Consider the following 19148-nt stretch of genomic DNA (forward strand, 5'->3'; position numbering starts at 1 on the left):
TAGAGGGTGTCCTAAAATTATTGTGCAAGCGAGAAACGAGAGATTCCCGAGGTCATTCAAAGTAACTTTTCCCTTAGCGAAAATGCAATCCGCCGCTTCGTTTACGAGTTATAAACGAATAACAGCGACCAATGAGAGACGAGGTTAGCAGCGCGGCCGAGCCAACGAGCGGTCGAAGCCCAGTTCCGCCGTTGGCTCGGCCGCCTCGCCCCAGCTGAGCTCGGACTCGACCGCTGGCGCCGTTGGCTCGGCCACCTCGCGGCACCTGAGCTCGCCTCTCATTGGTCACTGTTTTTCGTTAATAACTCGTTAACGGTGCCTCGGAGAAAATTTTTGTAAAGGAAGAAGTCGCTTCAAATGACCCGAGGAACCTCTCATTTCCAGCCGGTACAATAATTTTAAGGCACCCCGTAGAAACAGATCGGGTGCCCGAAACGGATCGCGGAGGAGGCGGCGTCCCGCGATCGTTACAGAGACACGCGCTCGCACGCGAAGCTCACGGGAACGCGTCAACGACGCACTCGACTATCCCCGGGGAGGGTGGAAGCGCATCGTTTCACGGTTTCGAAGTTCAGGCGAGCACCGACCTCGGGAAAGACAAAGGACATCGCGCGATACTCGAGCCCGGTCCCCCGGCTCTGCCCGTAGAGCCGGGGAGGAGAATCGATCTCCTTTCGCTCTCCTCCTGCGTCGCCTCTTTCTTCCATCGAGGACTAAATTCTCGCTCGAAAAATAACGCGAGGATGTAGCTAATCCGACGTGCAATATCTACCTCCTTCTCGTTTAGACCGGCCTTCCGCGTGATGTCTGAGATCGGCTTTGCCTGGCAGACAGAATTGTTTAGCTGCTGCTGCAGCTGCTGTTGTTGCTGTTGTTGTTGCTGTTGTTGTTGTTGTTGCTGCTGCTGCTGCTGCTGACGGTGATCCTTCTTGGTGATCGGGCCAGCTCGCGCATGGTGGGTCCTGTTGTGAGCCCGCAAGGACATCTCCGCTTCCTGTCCGCGGCGGTTGTCAGAGGCGGTTCTAGACAGTTTCGCGGTGGCCTTCTTCGCCGTGATCCCCGCGTTTCCGGTCGAGTTCCTCGTCGCTTCGCCTCGTTGCAACGGCGTCGCCCTTTTCGGTGGAAGTTACCGTCAACATCTCTGTTCTACCTTCGTTCTCGCCTCGCTACTTCTCGTGAACGGTTTGCTCGTGACGATTGCGAAAAGTCAAGGGAACTCTACGACGACGTTTCTACACTGGCGAAAATCCCGAGGAAGCGTACGAACGGAAGCTCGGTGGGACCGAGAAAGGGGATGCTTTAAATTCTTGAATCGGTAATTTGCAATTTTTGTTTAACAACGAGGTGTCTTTGCGAAACTAGGCAGACTTGTCGGTCAGCGCTTCGAAGTTGTGTCCTTGAATTTCTCTGACTCGATATAATCGTGGTTTTACAGTCGCTTTTTAGAGAACTGGACTATGTATCGAGAACATCACCTTCGACTGGTGGCTATCGAAATAACACTGAACCTATCAAACTCTACGGGTAATTAATCTGTATCGTTTTATAACGACGAAAAGACCGTCTACTTGGATCTTTCGTTGTTTTTACCGGGACGTCTGATTTTATTAAGAAATTTCTGCGATGGTTTTCTATGAAAGAGTCTTTATTGTTTCAGCAATATTAACCCTTTGCACTCGAAGCTCTATTTCAACGGTAGATCTAAAATAATTTTTCTGACCTATAGTATTTTCATTTTATACGACGAAATGTATTTTATGCGTACGGAGTTGAGTTTTACGACTCACAGAACAGTTACATTTTCAAAAATTTTTTAAATCTAAACTTTGTTAATATAAAAATTACCTCAGAGTCACCGTCCGAGTGCAAAGGATTAAAATAAAATATGTAAAACCGGTCATTTTGACCGGCTCGGCAGCGCGACGTCGAATTGACGTCAAATTGACTCCGTATCAATAACGGTGACTCAATGTTACCTAGACTCTTGTCACCGACGGTGGCTTGATATCGAATTGACTTCGTAACGATAATAGTGACGCAATGTTTAATAAGCTCTTTGTCAGTGGCGATGACTTGAATTAAAATTGACTCCGTACCAATAATGGTGACTCGATGTTAAATAGACTATTTGTCATCGACGATGACGACTTCGAATTGACTCCGTGTGAATAATGGTGGCTTGATGTCAAATTAACTTCGTATCAATAATAGTGACTCGATGTTAAATAGACTATTTGTCATCGACGGTGACTTGACTTCGAATTGACTCCGTGTGAATAATGGTGGCTTGATGTCAAATTAATTTTGTATCAACAATAGAGACTCGATGTTACATAGACTCTTGTCACCGACGGTGGCTTGATATCGAATTGACTCCGTATCTATAATAGTGACGCAATGTTTAATAAGCTCTTTGTCAGTGGCGATGACTTGAATTAAAATTGACTCCGTACCGATAATGGTGACTCGATGCTAAATAGACTCTTTGTCACCGACAGTGACTTGACTTCGAATTGACTCTGTGTCAATAATGGTGACTCGATGTTAAATAGACTCTTTGTCACCGACGGTGACTCGAATTCAAATTGACTCCATGTCAATAATGGTGGCTTGATGTCAAATTAATTTTGTATCAATAATAGAGACTCGATGTTAAATACTCTTTGTCACTGAGGGTGATTTGATGTGAAATTGGCTCCGTCTCAATAATGGAGACTCGATGTAAGACTATTTGTCACCGACGGTGACTTGACTTCAAATTGACTCCGTGTCAATAATGGTGACTCGATAAACTTCCTATCAATAATGACGATTAGATGTTAAATAGACTTGCTATCAGTGATGGTGACTTGACAACGAACTGTCTCCATATCAATAGCACTCCCCATATCGATACGGAGTCAACTTGACGTCGAGTCGCCATTAATTGAATACGAAGTCCGTTCGACTTCGAGTCACCATGAACTGTTACGGAATCAATTTGACTTCGAGTCACCGTTGTTGATACAGGATCAATTTGACTTCAAGTCACCATGAATTGTTACGGAATCAATTTGACTTCAAGTCACCGTTATTGATACAGGATCAATTTGCCGTCAAGTCGCTACTATTGTAGCGACACGGAGTCAATTTAACTTAACCGCTAGCGTTAGGAGTCCATTTGACGTACGTCACCATTGCTATTTGCAGCCACTTTGACGTCCGTCGCCACTCCACGGTTAAATAACGAAAAATGAATGGTACATTTCGTTACGCGCACGATCGAATAATATGCTACAGAATAAGAATTACAATTCCGAAGTCGTCGATACGTTGTCGATCGTTCTCAAAGTTAAGAATATCTGCCCACGGATTACACACTCGAGTCAGAATGGCCAACTATCACAGCTATCGATGCGCGTACCTCTTCTCCACTCGTTTGCTACGTCAACGTACAAAATTGCTTCGAATTATGCTACAGTAACATTAAGCATTTCGTCGGAGTCATCATCCAAATGCAAACGGTTAGACACTGTGCGCGTAGAGAAAGTCTGCGGAGTTCTGCAAAGATTGGTTAGATGATTCGTAAAAACAGAAGATAAGCAGGAAAGGGACGTTCTCTACGAAAAAAAAGGAAAAAAAAACAAAGAAAAAGAAAGAAAAAAGGTCCGGAAAAGAAAGAATCGGAAGGCCGTTCTCCGACAGGACGGTCCGTGAACGCGGACGAATGGAAATTTACCCCTCGGCCTCGTCGTCGGTCACGTTACGAAGCAGATCCTCGTGTTCCCTGTAACGCAGCTGAACTTCCGGTTCGAGATCCGAGCTGTCGACCAGCTGACGCGCTCTGGCCGCCAGCGTGTCCTTCTCGATGGCCTTGACCTGCCGCTCCAATCTCTGAAGCATTTCTGTGCAGTCCTCGACCGCCGAGTTATCCTTCTGTTTTTTCAGGATCGAGCCGAGGCTGACGGGCGCGTTCGCGCCGTCCTCGCCCTTGACGATCGGTTGCACGATCTTCGAGGCCTTGAACGCCATCAGCTTCTCCTCGAGCTCGGGATCCAGCTTCAAGCCAGCCGGAGCTTTCCTGGTTTCGATCCGGCCGGCTCCCACGGAAGCTCGTTTCTCGTCCACGGTCTTCGACCGAGGGCTCTGCGGGCCCTTCTTCTCGACGACCTTGAGACCTTTGTCGCCCTCGATCAGCTCCCACTGCTTCAGGTTCTCCAAAGGCGCGTGAACCGGCCTGACCCGCCCGGAAGACTTCGGGTTATCGGCGTCCTTGGTCTGGTTGGGCGACCGCTGACCCTCCGGGTCAATCGTCGCCGAGCCTTTGCGGTTCTGGGGCAGCCGCAACGAGCCTCTGCCCGGCTGGTTCCTGGAGAACGGACTGTCCCGACCGTCCATCGCCTGGCCTCTGGGGACCGGGTCCTTCGAAAGGTCGGAAAGCAAGCAACGGGGGTCACCTCGGATCCTTCAGGAGGCCTGGCGATCCTTCACCATGGATTCGGCGGCGGCCTTGCGATTATCTGTCTGTCTCTCTCTCTCTATTTTTCTCTAGCTCTCTGTGTGTCTGTCTTATCTCTGTCTCTGTCGGCAAAAGCATGCGTCCTCGTTAAGGATCCTCCACTCGCCGACCTCGCCGGCTTCGCGCGATCCTCTTTGAGGGTCAAACGACTACCACTCCGAGCACATTCACATTTAACCCGTAACCCCGTGAACGGGACACGACTTCGGCGACCGATCCTCGCCGATACGACTCCCCTAGCAAGTGTAACATAGAAAGATCGATAGAAGCAGAGCAAGCACGTAACACACGTAGAACGTCAGGCACAGTCCGATACGGCGACGGGCACAGGCGAGAAGAGATAAAAAGCTTCTCGATCGCGCCACGACCGCCCCGTTACACTAAAACGGATCGATGATCCCGATGGATGACGATGAGGATGAACCGGGAAACGATCGCCGGCTGGCAACGACAACGGTGTACGCGCGGCCGGTGAACAATTTTCTGCGGGAACGCGTTCATCGCGTTCGACGAGGAAACGGAGAAACGTGCAACGATGTGGCGGCGGCGACGCGATCGCGCGCGACGAGCCGGGCGCAGAGATAAAGACGTGTGCGAGTCGCGGAGAGCGCACGCGCGCGCGAGCTTATCGAGGCGTTGGTCCCTCGAGCGGAGGATCGAGAGCCGCTCGATCGCGCTCGATCGCGCCCGACTTGCGGTTTTCACGCGGGACACGGCGGGCCTGGGCCTCTCCTCTTCGACTGCTTGGACCGCCGCGCCGCTCCGGAACCAAGCAGACCGAGACGCTTCGAGCGGATCCGCGGGTTCTGGATCGCCGAGGGCCGCGAGGGGGGGACCCGCGGGGAAAATATCGGAACGAGCCACGTCGGCCAGCAGGAAACGAACCGGGCGGGACGAGCAGCGAAAGCTCGAGCTCGAGCGCGAACGACCGGCCACGAACAACTGGGTCCATTTCCCTCGAGCCGATAAGCCCGCGACCGGCCAACTCGACTTCGTCAGCCCGCGTCGTTATCAGTTGATTCAGATAAGCGATACCGCGCGCGCGTCTACCTAACGCGGCCGGATTCCGGCGATCGCGGCGACGCGACGCTCCTGCTAACTGGCTGCCCGTGCCGTGCGCGGGCAGGGCAGAGCGCGTCTCACCCATCCCTCCGCCCCCGCGCGTCCCACCCGATGCCTTTCGACCGACAAGCCTCGAGGAAATTTTCCTCGAACGAGTATCTGTAGGAACTTACACGACCAGGTACGAAATTGCGCGACATCGAACGTGAACCTACGATATTTGAATTCTTTATCGCCGAAACACCTTGCGCGGGAATCGAATACGAATCGAGGAGGACCACGGTGTCTCTGAGACTTTTACGAAACCGATTCTCTGGTCTCTCGGTGTTCATGTTCTACGATGTTAGGAGAGTATGCGGTGGAAAGAAAATGTTGAAGATTCGAAAAATTATCGAAGTTTAAGGATTTTGAGCGCGACAGGTGTCGCACGGGTTCATTTCGTCGCGTGAAATTTGAAACGCGGTTTCCTCGAGAAATATCGTTTTCCGAACTGGTTGAGTTAAGAAGTTTATTTCGATCGAAGAATATATTAGCTTGGGGAATAAGTTCGTAGCGTTTTTATATTTTCTTTTATTTTGCAACGATTGTTTGCTGTTCGACAATGTGTATAATATTCATTCGATAGAGCTGTTTCTGCTCTACAAAACTGTGCTAATCGTCTTTTTGAGTAATTTAATTTTTTATTACTTTCGAGGCTTTGAAATGGAATATCCAGAAGGTAAAAAGCAACATTTTCGACACCTTCTCTTCTTCGCTTTTCATCGAGGCGAAAAAGCTGCCGAAGCAGCCCGGGACATTTGTAACGTATACGGAGAAGATGTCATAGGCGAGTCTACAGCACGAAAATGGTTTGCGAAGTTCAAAAATGGCGATTTCGACGTCGACGACACGCCCCGCAGCGGAAAACCTTTCGAATTCGACGAAGAGCGTCTCAAAGCACTTTTGAAGGAGGACGGTCACCGAACAAGTCGCGAATTGGCCGAAAAAATGAACTGCGATCATAAAACGATTCTCAATCATCTTCATTCAATGGGATTTGCCGAAAAATTGGGAGCCTGGGCGCCTCACGAGCTTAACGAAAACAACAAAGAAAATCGCCATCAAATTGCTTGATAAAAACGCTACGAACTTATTCCCCAACCCAATACTTTTCCGTGGACGGAGTGAAATTTATTAAATTTATTTATTTTCTTTTTAATTTTATTCAAGCGAATCTTTAATAGCTTCTCGCGAGTCCTTTACGAACACGCGGACCTTTGATGAATCTTTCATATTTATAAATAAAAATGGGTTTCTCGAGATGCACTGATTTTGACAAAATTCGAAAGCAAACTTTTGTATACTCGTTCTCTGGAACACTGGCCGATCCAATGGGATACGTTTGGACCAGTTTAAAAAAAGAAAACTATCCCGTTCGGAAAGGTGTGAACGTACTTTCCGACGCGACTGTATGCCTACATTTTGGATAGTCGTGTAATTCCTTACGTGTACTTTGTTGATACGGACGTTTTAACCAACACGATAGATCGTCGTAAAAATGGCGGAAAATATGGCGACGAACGAAACTGTTTTAATTTTCGTTTGGTCGAAAAGCGCGATTACCGGACCGCGGATTTTATGCATTTATGGCAAATATGGATAGATCGAATACAAAATTGTGATGACATCGGACGAATTTAAGGACATTATTACACATAATTCTCAACTTCTCACGATCGGCGAAAGAAGGAACGACATTTTTATGTAATTTACGTTCCATAAAATCAACTCGGACAGTTTTTATTTTGCATACAGATCCGCGGTCCGATAATTACGATTTACGACGACTAGAAATGGAATACGGTTGAAATGTGTACGATCGTGCGGAGCTCTTTGCAGCAGCAGCGTGTCGGTATGCGAAATGAATTCGGAAACGGTGTGAAAAATGCTTGTAAAGTGAAAATTTCAGTTAATATGCGAAAGTTAACAGTTTCATTCGAGCCGTGATTCCGATGAAACCGTGGTGGATGCGTGCGCTGCGGGAATTATTCGTGGGAAGATTTCAAATAGAAAATCGCGTTATGTGCTTGTTAACACTGGAACTACCAGACAAAATGACCCATTTCGAATCTTTTCGCTTGCGCAATCGCTGAAATTGCGAAACACCGATCAATTTGTTCGCGCGACGCACGCGTTCCCGTCGATTTTACGACATCGCGACGCCAATTACCCCGATTGCTCGGTATTTCCAGTGTTAAATAGATTAACGTTCCGACGACGTATTATTAACGAAACGGTAAATGTCGTGTCGTTAACCAACAAGTATGAAACAACGTGTCGTACACGAGTAGCTGAACGTTTAAAAAAAAAAAAAAAAGAGGAACAAAATTGTTAAGCAGCGTGACACAGTGTTAATGCCGTGAACAAAGACGATGATTGCAGTGGTTGCCGGAAAATTTCCTTCTCTATGTCAATATTTCGCTTGCAAGTTAAGACTCGTTATCGTTCTATCCGCTTTGCCTTTATTGGCCAGTTAACTTCGGAAGACGATTCGACTCGTCGCTCGTTTTGCATTTACTTCGATTTCGTGAAAATGTTTGCTACAGCTCGTCAGGTTTCGAGTATCGTACGGTATCGTGCAGAGAAATTGTGGACGTTTACGCGAGCGTGAAGACTTTGGACGTTATTTTACAGAAATTTGGATCGTATAAAAATCGAACACATTCGTTAACAATAAATCTACCGATCGAATCACCCCTTTCATACTTTTTATTGAACAATTATTGAAATTACGAGAATATTTCTATGGGATTTGATGTAGTCAATTTCTTTGTTCAAGCACGTTTTCTAACAAAGACCGCACAAAGTCTAAATAAATCCAGTCGTGACGGCTCTTTTTACGTAAATCGTTCCAGTTATATTGTTACTATATTGTATTTGTACATAATATTGTATGTATATTTTATATTATATTTGTATATGATATTGTATATATATATATTGTATATTATATATTTGTGTATAATATTGTATATATATATTATACTATAATATATATAATAATATATAATAAATAATATAATAATATATAATAATAATATATAATATATAATATTGTATACATTCCAACGTATATCGCGTTATAACAATGACAAGATCGGATTTATTTAAACTTCCTACGATTTTCATTACAATATAATGCTCGAATGAAGAAGTTCGTATAAAAATGTTTCTGTCACATTTTTATAATATCAGAAGTTTCGTAAAAGAAAATATCGAAAATGCTTGGTAAATTTAGCGTCGATTATCGGCCCTGTCACGAATACATGGAGATCCACGATCGAATCGTAGCTGAACTCGTCGGAAGGCCATGATAATGATACAGTCTACTAGGAAAGCTTCAAACAGAGGATCAGTTTTATTAACCAGTGTATCGAAACGAGAGATAGGCGGCTCTATAAAAATAGCACCGAAGATTGCGCGGAGGTAATAAACAACGAAACGAATCATAAGCTCGACGACCGGGATTACGATGCGGATCGGGATTCGCTCCGTTACGTTGGTTTATCGAAATCGTCGTAACACGTGACAGACAGCTTTGTACGCTCGAGAAAATCTGACCGGCCAGTTTAGTTTCCCGTCGTTCCTCGGGAGCAACCGAAAGGCATAACCGTGAAAAGGAACCGACGAGGTGCGGCTAGTTGCGAGCGGATCAAACGAGATTACACACGTTAATCCTTTACGCAAACGGGTCGAGGAGCATGCTCAACTATGTATTCTTTATTTCGCCATGATCGATAAATCGAACCTCGCCAGGTCGTAGCACAAATACGTTCGTTTCTCGATATTTCATCGTAAAGTCGCTTCTACGTTGTGAAACTACGAGCGATTACCCCGTTAACGCTTTCCTCTGGCCGCGTCATCGGTGCGTGGGTGACAGAATTACTTATCCGGATTAGAAAAATTAACGTTCGCGCCGATTTATCGCGTCTTCCTGATTTCATTCGGATCCGCGAAACGTAAGAATCTCGAAAAGGTAATTCTAAGAAAACAATTATAAGAAAAATGAATCGATTCAAACGATGAACATATTCAAAGAATTTAAGAACATCTACGTATTATTTTGCAACCGGATGCAATTATTAAAGAGAGAAGGAAATTTCTATTTGACCGGTGCCTGTTTCAATCGACGAAAACCATTTTTATTTTGTATTATTATATTATATATAATAATATTTATATTTATAATATAAATATATATAAATATATATAATATAAATTCTATTTGACTGGTGCTTGTTGTAATCGACGAGAACCATATTTATTTTGTATTATTATATTATATATAATAATATTTATATTATAAATAATATATATAATATAATATAATAATAATAATAATAATAATAATAATATATATATAATATAGTATATAAATAATATATATAAATATACATATTTATTCATATTTTGATTTCGTACGACGCAACTTTTCAAGTTCAATTCGATCGAATCAAATATTTTCGTTTTATTAAGTTATATAAAAACAAGCATTTTCATCGTCGATTGCAAAGAGCAGAAGGCAGCCAGAAAATTCATCGTTTCCTGGATATAAAATTTCAGTGAGCTGAAAATCCAGCGATACGGCAATATTCTTAAAAACCTTCGATCTGCTTACTGTTTTAAACCGCGCCTCTTCATTTTCGTCAGAAACGCATCAAAATCCGCGGTCCAGTGATCATGCTCATAGCGGAATTTATTCGCGCCAGATAGATACGCGTTCGAAGAAGGAAGTCGCACGGCACGAAGTTCGGAAAACCATCCATCTTGAGGCTCGAGAGGCTGACAGAAAATCAGTATCGAAGAACTCGTCGATCGCCAAACGGACCGTGAATGCCAGAAGGTCGTTGGACGAGACTGAAATCGTTGCCGAACGATGAACGCTCCGATGACTCCTGCCGGGAATTAGCCGAGCCGAGCCGAGCCGAGCCGCGCACGGAACGACACGTACGTTTCTTTTGGAAATTAGTTTCGGCGCTTATACGAAAAACAATCTTTACGAACGTGCCGTAATCGGCGATAGGATAAGATAGCCCGTTATCGGGGTGTGTACGCGTGTTTGCCGTGCACGCTCCGTTCCCGTTCCGCCGCGCGTCAAGCTGCGCCGCGCCGCGCTTCATTTCGTCGAGATGTCGGCCGCGAGAGCGCCCGATCGGGGAACGCGCGTATATACTTGCTCCGAACAACTCGGTTCGCTATCGACGAATGGAAATTCCGCGAGCCGTGTGTCGAGCTTGCAAATCGCGCAGGTGCTCGCGAAGGACGGACGCAGGAAAAATAAATTTGCGCCGTTCCGAACGACGCAGCGCCGCGATCGGCAACCGGTTCGTCGATTTCCTAACTGGTCTTAATTCTGTTACTGGAAGGAAAAACGACGCGAGTGACAATTTCAAAATATTTACGTTATTATGTAATTGAATATTGATTGAATATAATTGAATATTGAATGTAAGTGGATATTGAATATAATTGAATATCGAGTAATATTGAATATTGAATATAATTGAATATCGAGTATAATTAAATATTGAATATAATTGAATATTGAATGTAATTGAATATTGAATACAATTGAATATCGAGTATAATTAAATATCGAGTATAATTGAATATCGAGTATAATTGAATATCGAGTATAATTAAATATTGAATATAATTAAATATTGAATATAATTGAATATCGAATACAATTGAATATCGAATACAATTGAATATTGAATACAATTGTCAATTGAATATTGAATACAACATAGTCAAATATAGTTGAATATTGAATATAGTTGAATATTGAATACAATTTAATATTGAATATAGTTGAATATTGAATACAATTGAATATCGAATACAATTGAATATGAATATTATGTAACTGGACTACAAAATATAGGATTTACGTAATCAACGGAGAAAACATCGTGTAAAAAACATATTCTATAGACTCGAAAACATTATGCAATTTGAAACGCTACTAATACCAAACAAGAACCACTACAAATCTTTAGGCAAGATAAAAATTGTCTTCATTCAATTTCAAGATGCAGAAACTGCATAGACATTTATTTCTTCCCTTGGTGATTTTAATAACTTCACATTGATAATATTTTCAAACTGTTTCAACGTTTTTGCTATGTTGCATTTGATCCAGTTGTTTTTGTCATAAACGCGTCAAATCCGCAGTCTAATGATCAAAACTTGTCAGCGACAATATCTCTGAAGTGAAATCATACGACTCGCGGCGTTCTTCCTTGCAGCCACAGAATTGTCCTAATTGTCCTAATAAATTCGATCGGTGGACTGCGGATGTTTACTCGTTTGGCAGAAGAAACACGATTTTAGTTGATCCCCGTTTCGCTCAGCCTCTCAATTAGGTCAGCGATGTGCACGCCACTTTTAGAAGAGAAAGTACGATTTTCAACGATTTTTCTTTCGTTCGGCTGTTCCACCGTCGGTTCAAGTTGCAGAACAAACAGAACAATCGAGGACGTTTCTGAATTAATGGCCCGTGAGCAAAATTGACGAAATTTCTAAATCTCCTCAGAGAAATTTTAGTTTAAAATTTCAACATTTAATTATCCCGAAATTGCTAACTAAGTGGTCGCTAGTAAACGTTGTTTACCCGCGACTAAATTTCAACTTTCGAATTTATATCTTCAGATATATGTCAGTTCATTAAAAATGATTTAACAGACCTGTGGACCCTTTTTTCCCAGAAACGTCCTCAATTCATAATTACGGTGAAGCTTCTCGAAAGATTCGAGGAGAATTTCCGAAACAAAATCAATTTGCAGAACGATGTAACTTGTTTCTTGTTCGCTCTGTTTCCCGTTCCATGCGTTTTTCTTATCTTCGCGTTACTTTTTCACGTGTCGCCTTAACGTCCGTCCTCCTCAGTGTCGCGTTACATCACGATATAATTGCGATGCTTGTATCTCATTCTGTTCCGCGATACATAGGTAGATTGGATCTAATCTATAGTTTGCCGTTAATTAATACTAACTCTAGCGAGTCCGAAGTGAATCGCGAAGCTAGCTCCCGGAGACTCGTTCGTAATCGTTTCTTGCCAAGAGCAGAAGAACATCCGACAGTCCAACTTTATTCCATATTTAACCCAGAACTTGCCCGAAAGAGTGGACTCTTTTCAGGAAATTCGTACGATTGCTATAGAAACTGTTGGAACGTGCATAGTTCCTACATGTACCAATCGCGTCATCTAGTTGTAATTAGGCGAGAAAACGAACGTGGCCGAGCCTTCTGTGAAACCTAGTGTCTCAATGTGCTTCCTCCAGCTCGAGCAGCCGCGGTGTAAACGCGAGTCACAGTAACAAAGAAATTATATATAATCCACAAGTGCAGTAAATTCTCTTCAATTTTCCTCTAGCTTGTAAACACAAATGAAGAATATGGAAAGAAGAGACACGATTATTCGAGCTTCGCAGCTCGTCTTTATAGCCGCCGGTTGTCAACAACCATAAGAATGAGCCGCGAGGCTCGAATAATCGCATCTCCACTACCCAAATTGTCCATTTTTGTTTAAGCTAGTGTTCTCAATGTGCTTCCTCCAGCTCGAGCAGCCGCGGTGGAAACGCGAGTCACAGTGACAAAGAAATTATATATAATCCACAAGTGCAGTAAATTCTCTTCAATTTTCCTCTAGCTTGTAAACACAAATGAAGAATATGGAAAGAAGAGACACGATTATTCGAGCTTCGCAGCTCGTCTTTATAGCCGCCGGTTGTCAACAACCATAAAAATGAGCCGCGAGACTAGAATAATCGCATCTTCGCTTCCCAAATTCTCCATTTTTGTTTAAGCTAGTGTTCTCAATGTGCTTCCTCCAGCTCGAGCAGCCGCAGTGTAAACGCGAGTTACAATAACAAAGAAATTATATTATATTATATTATAATCCACAAGTGCAGTAAATTCTCTTCAATTTTCATTCAGCTTGTAAACACAAATGAAGAATGTGGAAAGAAGAGACACGATTATTCGAGTTTCGCAGCCCGTTGTTATAGTCACCGGTTGTCAAAAACTATAAAAATGAGCCGCGAGGCTCGAATAATCGCATCTCCACTTCCCAAATTGTCAATTTTTGTTTAAGCTAGTGTTCTCAATGTGCTTCCTCCAGCTCGAGCAGCCGCAGTGTAAACGCGAGTTACAATAACAAAGAAATTATATTATATTATATTATAATCCACAAGTGCAGTAAATTCTCTTCAATTTTCATTCAGCTTGTAAACACAAAATGAAGAACATGGAAAGAAGAGACACGATTACTCGAGCTTCGCAGCTCGTCTTTATAGCCACCGGTTGTCAACAACCATAAAAACGAGCCACGAGACTAGAATAATCGCATCCCCGCTTCCCAAATTCTCCATTTTTGTTTACAAGCTGAGAGACTGCACAAAGTTGGTTCATTCATGATGAAATTACAACAAAAAACGAAAGACAGCGGCGAGTCCGAAGGAACCGGGCGAACGTCTGGCCAGGAAACGTGCGATTCGAACGGAAACTGAATAATCTTGCCAAGAGCAGAGACGACGGCGAACTCGAAGCCCGTTCGGCGAAATTGACGACGGTCTCGCAAAAGTCCGCAGTCCAGCGACCACAACGAGAGCATCGTTATCCCAAAGAATGCACGGTTGCGTGACAATTTGCCTTACGCGGGCGGCGGACTCGACGGGAGCAGCAGCGTTTTCAAGATCCTCCAGCGAGGAGCACGCAGGCAAAGTAAGTACGTGTGTCCGTTCACGTTCGATTTCCACGTCGCGGCGGATCGGCGCTCCTTTCTCTCACAGTTGTTGCACTTTTGGAGCGGGTAGACGCGGCACGCGAGCGGGTCGGTTCGAGGCGCACGAACCTCGCTCTCGAAGAGAAAGAAATGAGCGCGCCTGCGAGTCGGAGCAGAGCAAGGAAGAGCAAGAATCCGGAGGTCGGAGCGAGGCGAAGCGAGGCGAGGCGCGTCGCCACTGAACCGACCCGCGTGCGTCCTGCAGTCTGCTCGGTCCGGCCTTGCCGATCGCGCGAGGAGCCCGCATCCGGTCCGCGCCGCGAACCGTGACGGAGCCCCGACAAAGCTTGCCGGTCGACGATCGCACTCGCCGAACGACCTGCGAGCCGCGAACACGGCCAGCCAACAGCGAGCAACTGCGAGCTCGCGACCGGCGAAAGCCGCGTCCCGTGACTCATCGGCACCGAGGATCGAGCCAACTAGCCGGCGAAGCCCTCTCTCTCGTCTCGTTTCGTCTCGTCTCGTCTCGTCTCGTCTCGCCGCGCCGCGATCAGCCTCGAGAGCCTATCGTAACGCGGGCTCAAAGTGCAAGTGCCGATAGCAGGTCTGTGCGAGGTGGCCGCGGAACCCGCGACGTAGTCTCCCTGCCTTGAATCTAGTCTTGGGTTAAATCTCTGCCGACGAGAGATCGTGTAGGGTAGTGGAGCCAAAAAATAACTTTAGTAATTTAATTAACATTTCTTAACGCTTCCACGACCGCGCTAGAAACCTCAAAAATTGTCATAAAATTAAAATATTTCATTCAATTGAACAAAAATTACGAAACAAACTTATATGGCATCGATTACTTCATCAGCATTCGTACCTTTTGCAAATCTTAATAAAATTAAGCAATCATTTCTAATTTTTCAGTTTTTTTTTAATCATTTCAATTTTAATCATTTCAATTTTTCTTTTAATCATCCATTCGGTCATCGATCGATTGAATTTAAAACGAGGAGATCACCCCATTCGGTTGGCTAGGTGTTAAGAACTCGAAGGTAAATTTCGAAGTTTCTTTTATCGACGTAAAAGGATAGAGATCATGTTTGCGAAGCACGTCCGTCTTTTACGCGTTTCATCTTAACACTAGAGGACTACCGAATCAGTTAAATTGACTGATTTCCGTTTTGTTTCTTTTACAATTTCTCGTATTATAAAAATATATCTGTCAGAAATTTTTATACGAACTTCTTCGTTCGAGCTTATATTATAATAAAAATCGTAGGAAGTTCAAATAAATCTGATCTTATCATTGTTATGAAACAATAGACATAGGCTCGGTAGTTACCGTGTTAACGGAGAACTGATTAACACGATAAGCGCCATGTCAATCGCCGGGGTATAAGACGATAAACAATTTATAAATAAATAAATAAATTTAAATATAAATAAATTTTATAATATATATATAATATATATAAATAATATATATTATATTATTTATTATATTATATATATTATATTATTTATAATATATATTATAAATAATATATAAATAATATATATATATACATATATATATATATTTTTATTATAATATATTATAAATAAATTTTAATTCATTTGGAGATCGTAAAAGAAAAACCTAAATATTACCCTGTTACCAAAAGAAATTTTAACAAGTATTAGTAGCCCTTATCGCTCCAACCGGCAGCGATGCTGCCAGACTTAAGCCAGCGTCCTATAAAATTCTTGGAGCGATAAGGGTTAAAACGCGGTAATCGCAAGTTTCACAAAATGTTACAACGAGGACTAAACGGGAAGGAAGAGAAAACGAACTCGACGCTCGAAGTGTTATCTGAATTTAAATAAAAAAAATTGCAACACCTCTTATTCGCTAAATACAAAGTGAATCATATACTTCGGACTAAACTAAAAACTTCCCCACCCTAGTGGAATGAAAAAAAAGCAGCACATTTTTTTTCCTCTCTTAGGTGCGAGACGTAGGGACGAGACGTAGGGAGGTTGGGTCGCCAGGACTTCGGCGTACACTTGTTGAGACAGTTGGGAGGCGCTGGGGATGAAAGGGTGGCGCTGAAGGATCGAGCATACGCGACGTTACTGAGAAGAGACCGGTGGAAGGGGCAAGGGATTCGTGCGAGACAAGTTGAGAGGAATCGGTGCCCGACGCGTGCAGAATCGTGAGATGCTAACATGAACGTTGTGTACAGAAGAACGCGTGTTTGTTATTTCAATGAACCAGGTCATGTAATAAACGTGGCGGGTAATCAGCGGAGAGTTTTCTGGGGTTCCACCCTCTTCTCTCTGCATCGTTCCGCTAGCCGTCTTCACGTGTTTGTACCCTCCCTCCTATCGTGCTCTTCGGGGATCATCCAATCCAATCGCACGTTCTCTCGACGTCGTAGATTTCGAACTCGACTGTTCTCGACTCTTCGTCGTAGACTAACGTACGCGACAGCAATCTAACTCTCCTCGACATTGTGTAACGCGAAGCATCGGGCGGTGTTGACGCTTTGCACTCCGATGCATCGCCGATACGACGATCTTTTACTTATTAACTCCTGTATAATTTCGGAGCCCCGCAATGATTTTGATTTTAATTCAATTTTTGGTATACTATAATAAAAATATATAATGTAATATAATATAGTATAGTATAATATAATATAATATAATATAGTATAATATAATATAATATAGTATAATATAGTATAGTATAATATAATATAATATAGTATAATATAATATAATATAGTATAATATAATATAGTATAATATAATATAATATAATATAATATAATATAATATAATATAATATAGTATAGTATAATATAATATAGTATAATATAGTATAGTATAATATAATATAATATAGTATAATATAACATAATATAATATAATATAATATAATATAATATAATATAATATAATATAATATAATATAGTATAGTATAATATAATATAATATAGTATAATATAATATAATATAGTATAATATAATATAATATAATATAATATAATATAGTATAATATAATATAGTATAGTATAATATAATATAGTATAGTATAATATAATATAATATAGTATAATATAATATAATATAATATAATATAATATAATATAATATAATATAATATAATATAATATAATATAATATAATATAATATAATATAATATAATATAATATAATATAATATAGTATAATATAATACAATATAGTATAATATAATATAATATAGTATAATATAATATAAAATAATATAATATAATAATTTATATTATTATATATATTAATTAAATAAATGTATATAAATGGTTACCATATTGGTAGTTACATTAGAAAACGCTTCGGAGTGCAAAGGGTTAAGTGGATCCGATTGAATGCATGGAAACGTATTCGCCCGGCAACAGTATTAACAGAGTATGACATTGTGTGACCGACAATAACAGTAGACAATATTCGCAAAATACATCGGCAAACATTGTCTGTGGTTTGCGACGAGCTTCTGATCTGGGTTAGATTATTATACGTCGAACGAAAATCTCGGGTCGGGAAAATCTGCAGTCGACGAAAGATTGTCGGACAAATCCGCAGTCGACGATTACAATGGGACCCGCGCGGTTCGACTAGTATACGTTCTGACGAAGAAAAGCCTGCGCATTAATACGCGAAGCAAGGTATTAAGTACGATTCTCTCCCAGTCGTATTCTCATCGAACGGCCAAAGGCTTTCACATTCGAGAAAAGTGTGCAGGAAAGTTGTTAGTCGTTCTGCAAACGCTCCTTCGAACGCAGAGATGAATCGGGAAGGGGGGGGGGGGGGGGGTCCGTGGCTCGGTTAATTACGACACTTTCGCCGAGGAGGTGGAGGAGACGGGGTAGATCGAATCTCGCCGTCACGTCGGGGGTGTGGGGTGGGGGCACGGTGGGACAGGGGAGACAATGTTCTCATCACCTTTCGACGGATCCCGCGATCGTAACGCTCGCGGTCCTCCAACTTTCTGCCGGTTCTTGCGAAGTACATGGCCCAGCCACGCTGCTGCTCCTCTCACGAGACGCGCGTCACTGGCTCCATCCGGCAGAGTGGACGACGTCGCGAGCTCGTAATTTGCTGCATTTCCCACGGGTGCGCGGCGCAAGAACCGTGCGGCGGCCAACGGAAACGAGAACTGGTTCTCTCCTGCGGAACGTTTTCGAACGGAACGTAGAACTCCGACGACGACGGCGACGACGGGCGACGATATGGCGGCGCACACCTTTGGCCAGGTGCGTCCGGAGCGTACTGCGCGCCACGCGCTTAGAACGCGTCTAACCTTCTGCGCGCGCGACGTATATCGCCGCGCACGAGGCACACGCTTCGGCGGCCACAGTTTTAACGCAGGATAAAAATGAAAGTCCGCGAAGCGAGCCGATCGGAGGGAACACACGCTCCGGAGCGAAGTCGATACGGAGGGATCGCCGGTTTACGCGTTTGCGCGGCTAAGGGCGGGATCCGGCTTGCCAACCTCGAGCGATCGATCCCGTTTCATTGTAAACAATTGCGGCGTGCGCGGAGAATTCTGTCCGCAAAGATTCAAGTCGGACATTCGCGTATCGATACAGCAATTTCGATCGCGTTGTCAGTCGGCTTGCGAACGAAAATCGACGGCTTTGGGACGAGGAGATACGATTACTCGCGATACGTTCTCGCGGGGCTATTTCTATGCAACTTGGCTTAAATGAAAGCTGAAAGTGTCTACTTCGAGGCGGGGTAGATTCGATTCCAATACGAATAACGAGATCGATTTGAAAAATTAAAAGAAATCGACCTCTAATAT

The 19148-nt window shown here is 43.2% G+C and overlaps 1 protein-coding gene across 14 annotated transcripts in view; it reads right to left on the reverse strand.

Moving 5' to 3' along the window:
* LOC117221585 (serine/threonine-protein kinase MARK2) overlaps positions 1-19148 on the reverse strand; it is a 135380-nt gene that overhangs the window by 50850 nt on the left and 65382 nt on the right. For 8 of the 14 annotated variants that reach the window (XM_033472653.2, XM_033472654.2, XM_076523944.1 and 5 more), the window contains exons 2-3: positions 3719-4560; positions 773-1112 (exon numbers count right to left, since the gene is read on the reverse strand). The exons of 4 other annotated variants lie outside the window; for them this stretch is intronic. In XM_033472653.2, the coding sequence (XP_033328544.2) occupies positions 773-1112; positions 3719-4377 (999 nt within the window). In that variant the 5' untranslated portion in view covers positions 4378-4560. Of the gene's footprint in view, positions 1-772; positions 1113-3718; positions 4561-10217; positions 10436-14259; positions 14750-19148 lie in introns of those variants that run through there. 2 more of the 14 variants (XM_076523941.1, XM_033472652.2) reach the window with 2 other exon arrangements.

Source organism: Megalopta genalis, chromosome 7 (assembly GCF_051020955.1).
Source record: "Megalopta genalis isolate 19385.01 chromosome 7, iyMegGena1_principal, whole genome shotgun sequence".
Lineage (NCBI taxonomy): Eukaryota > Metazoa > Arthropoda > Insecta > Hymenoptera > Halictidae > Megalopta > Megalopta genalis.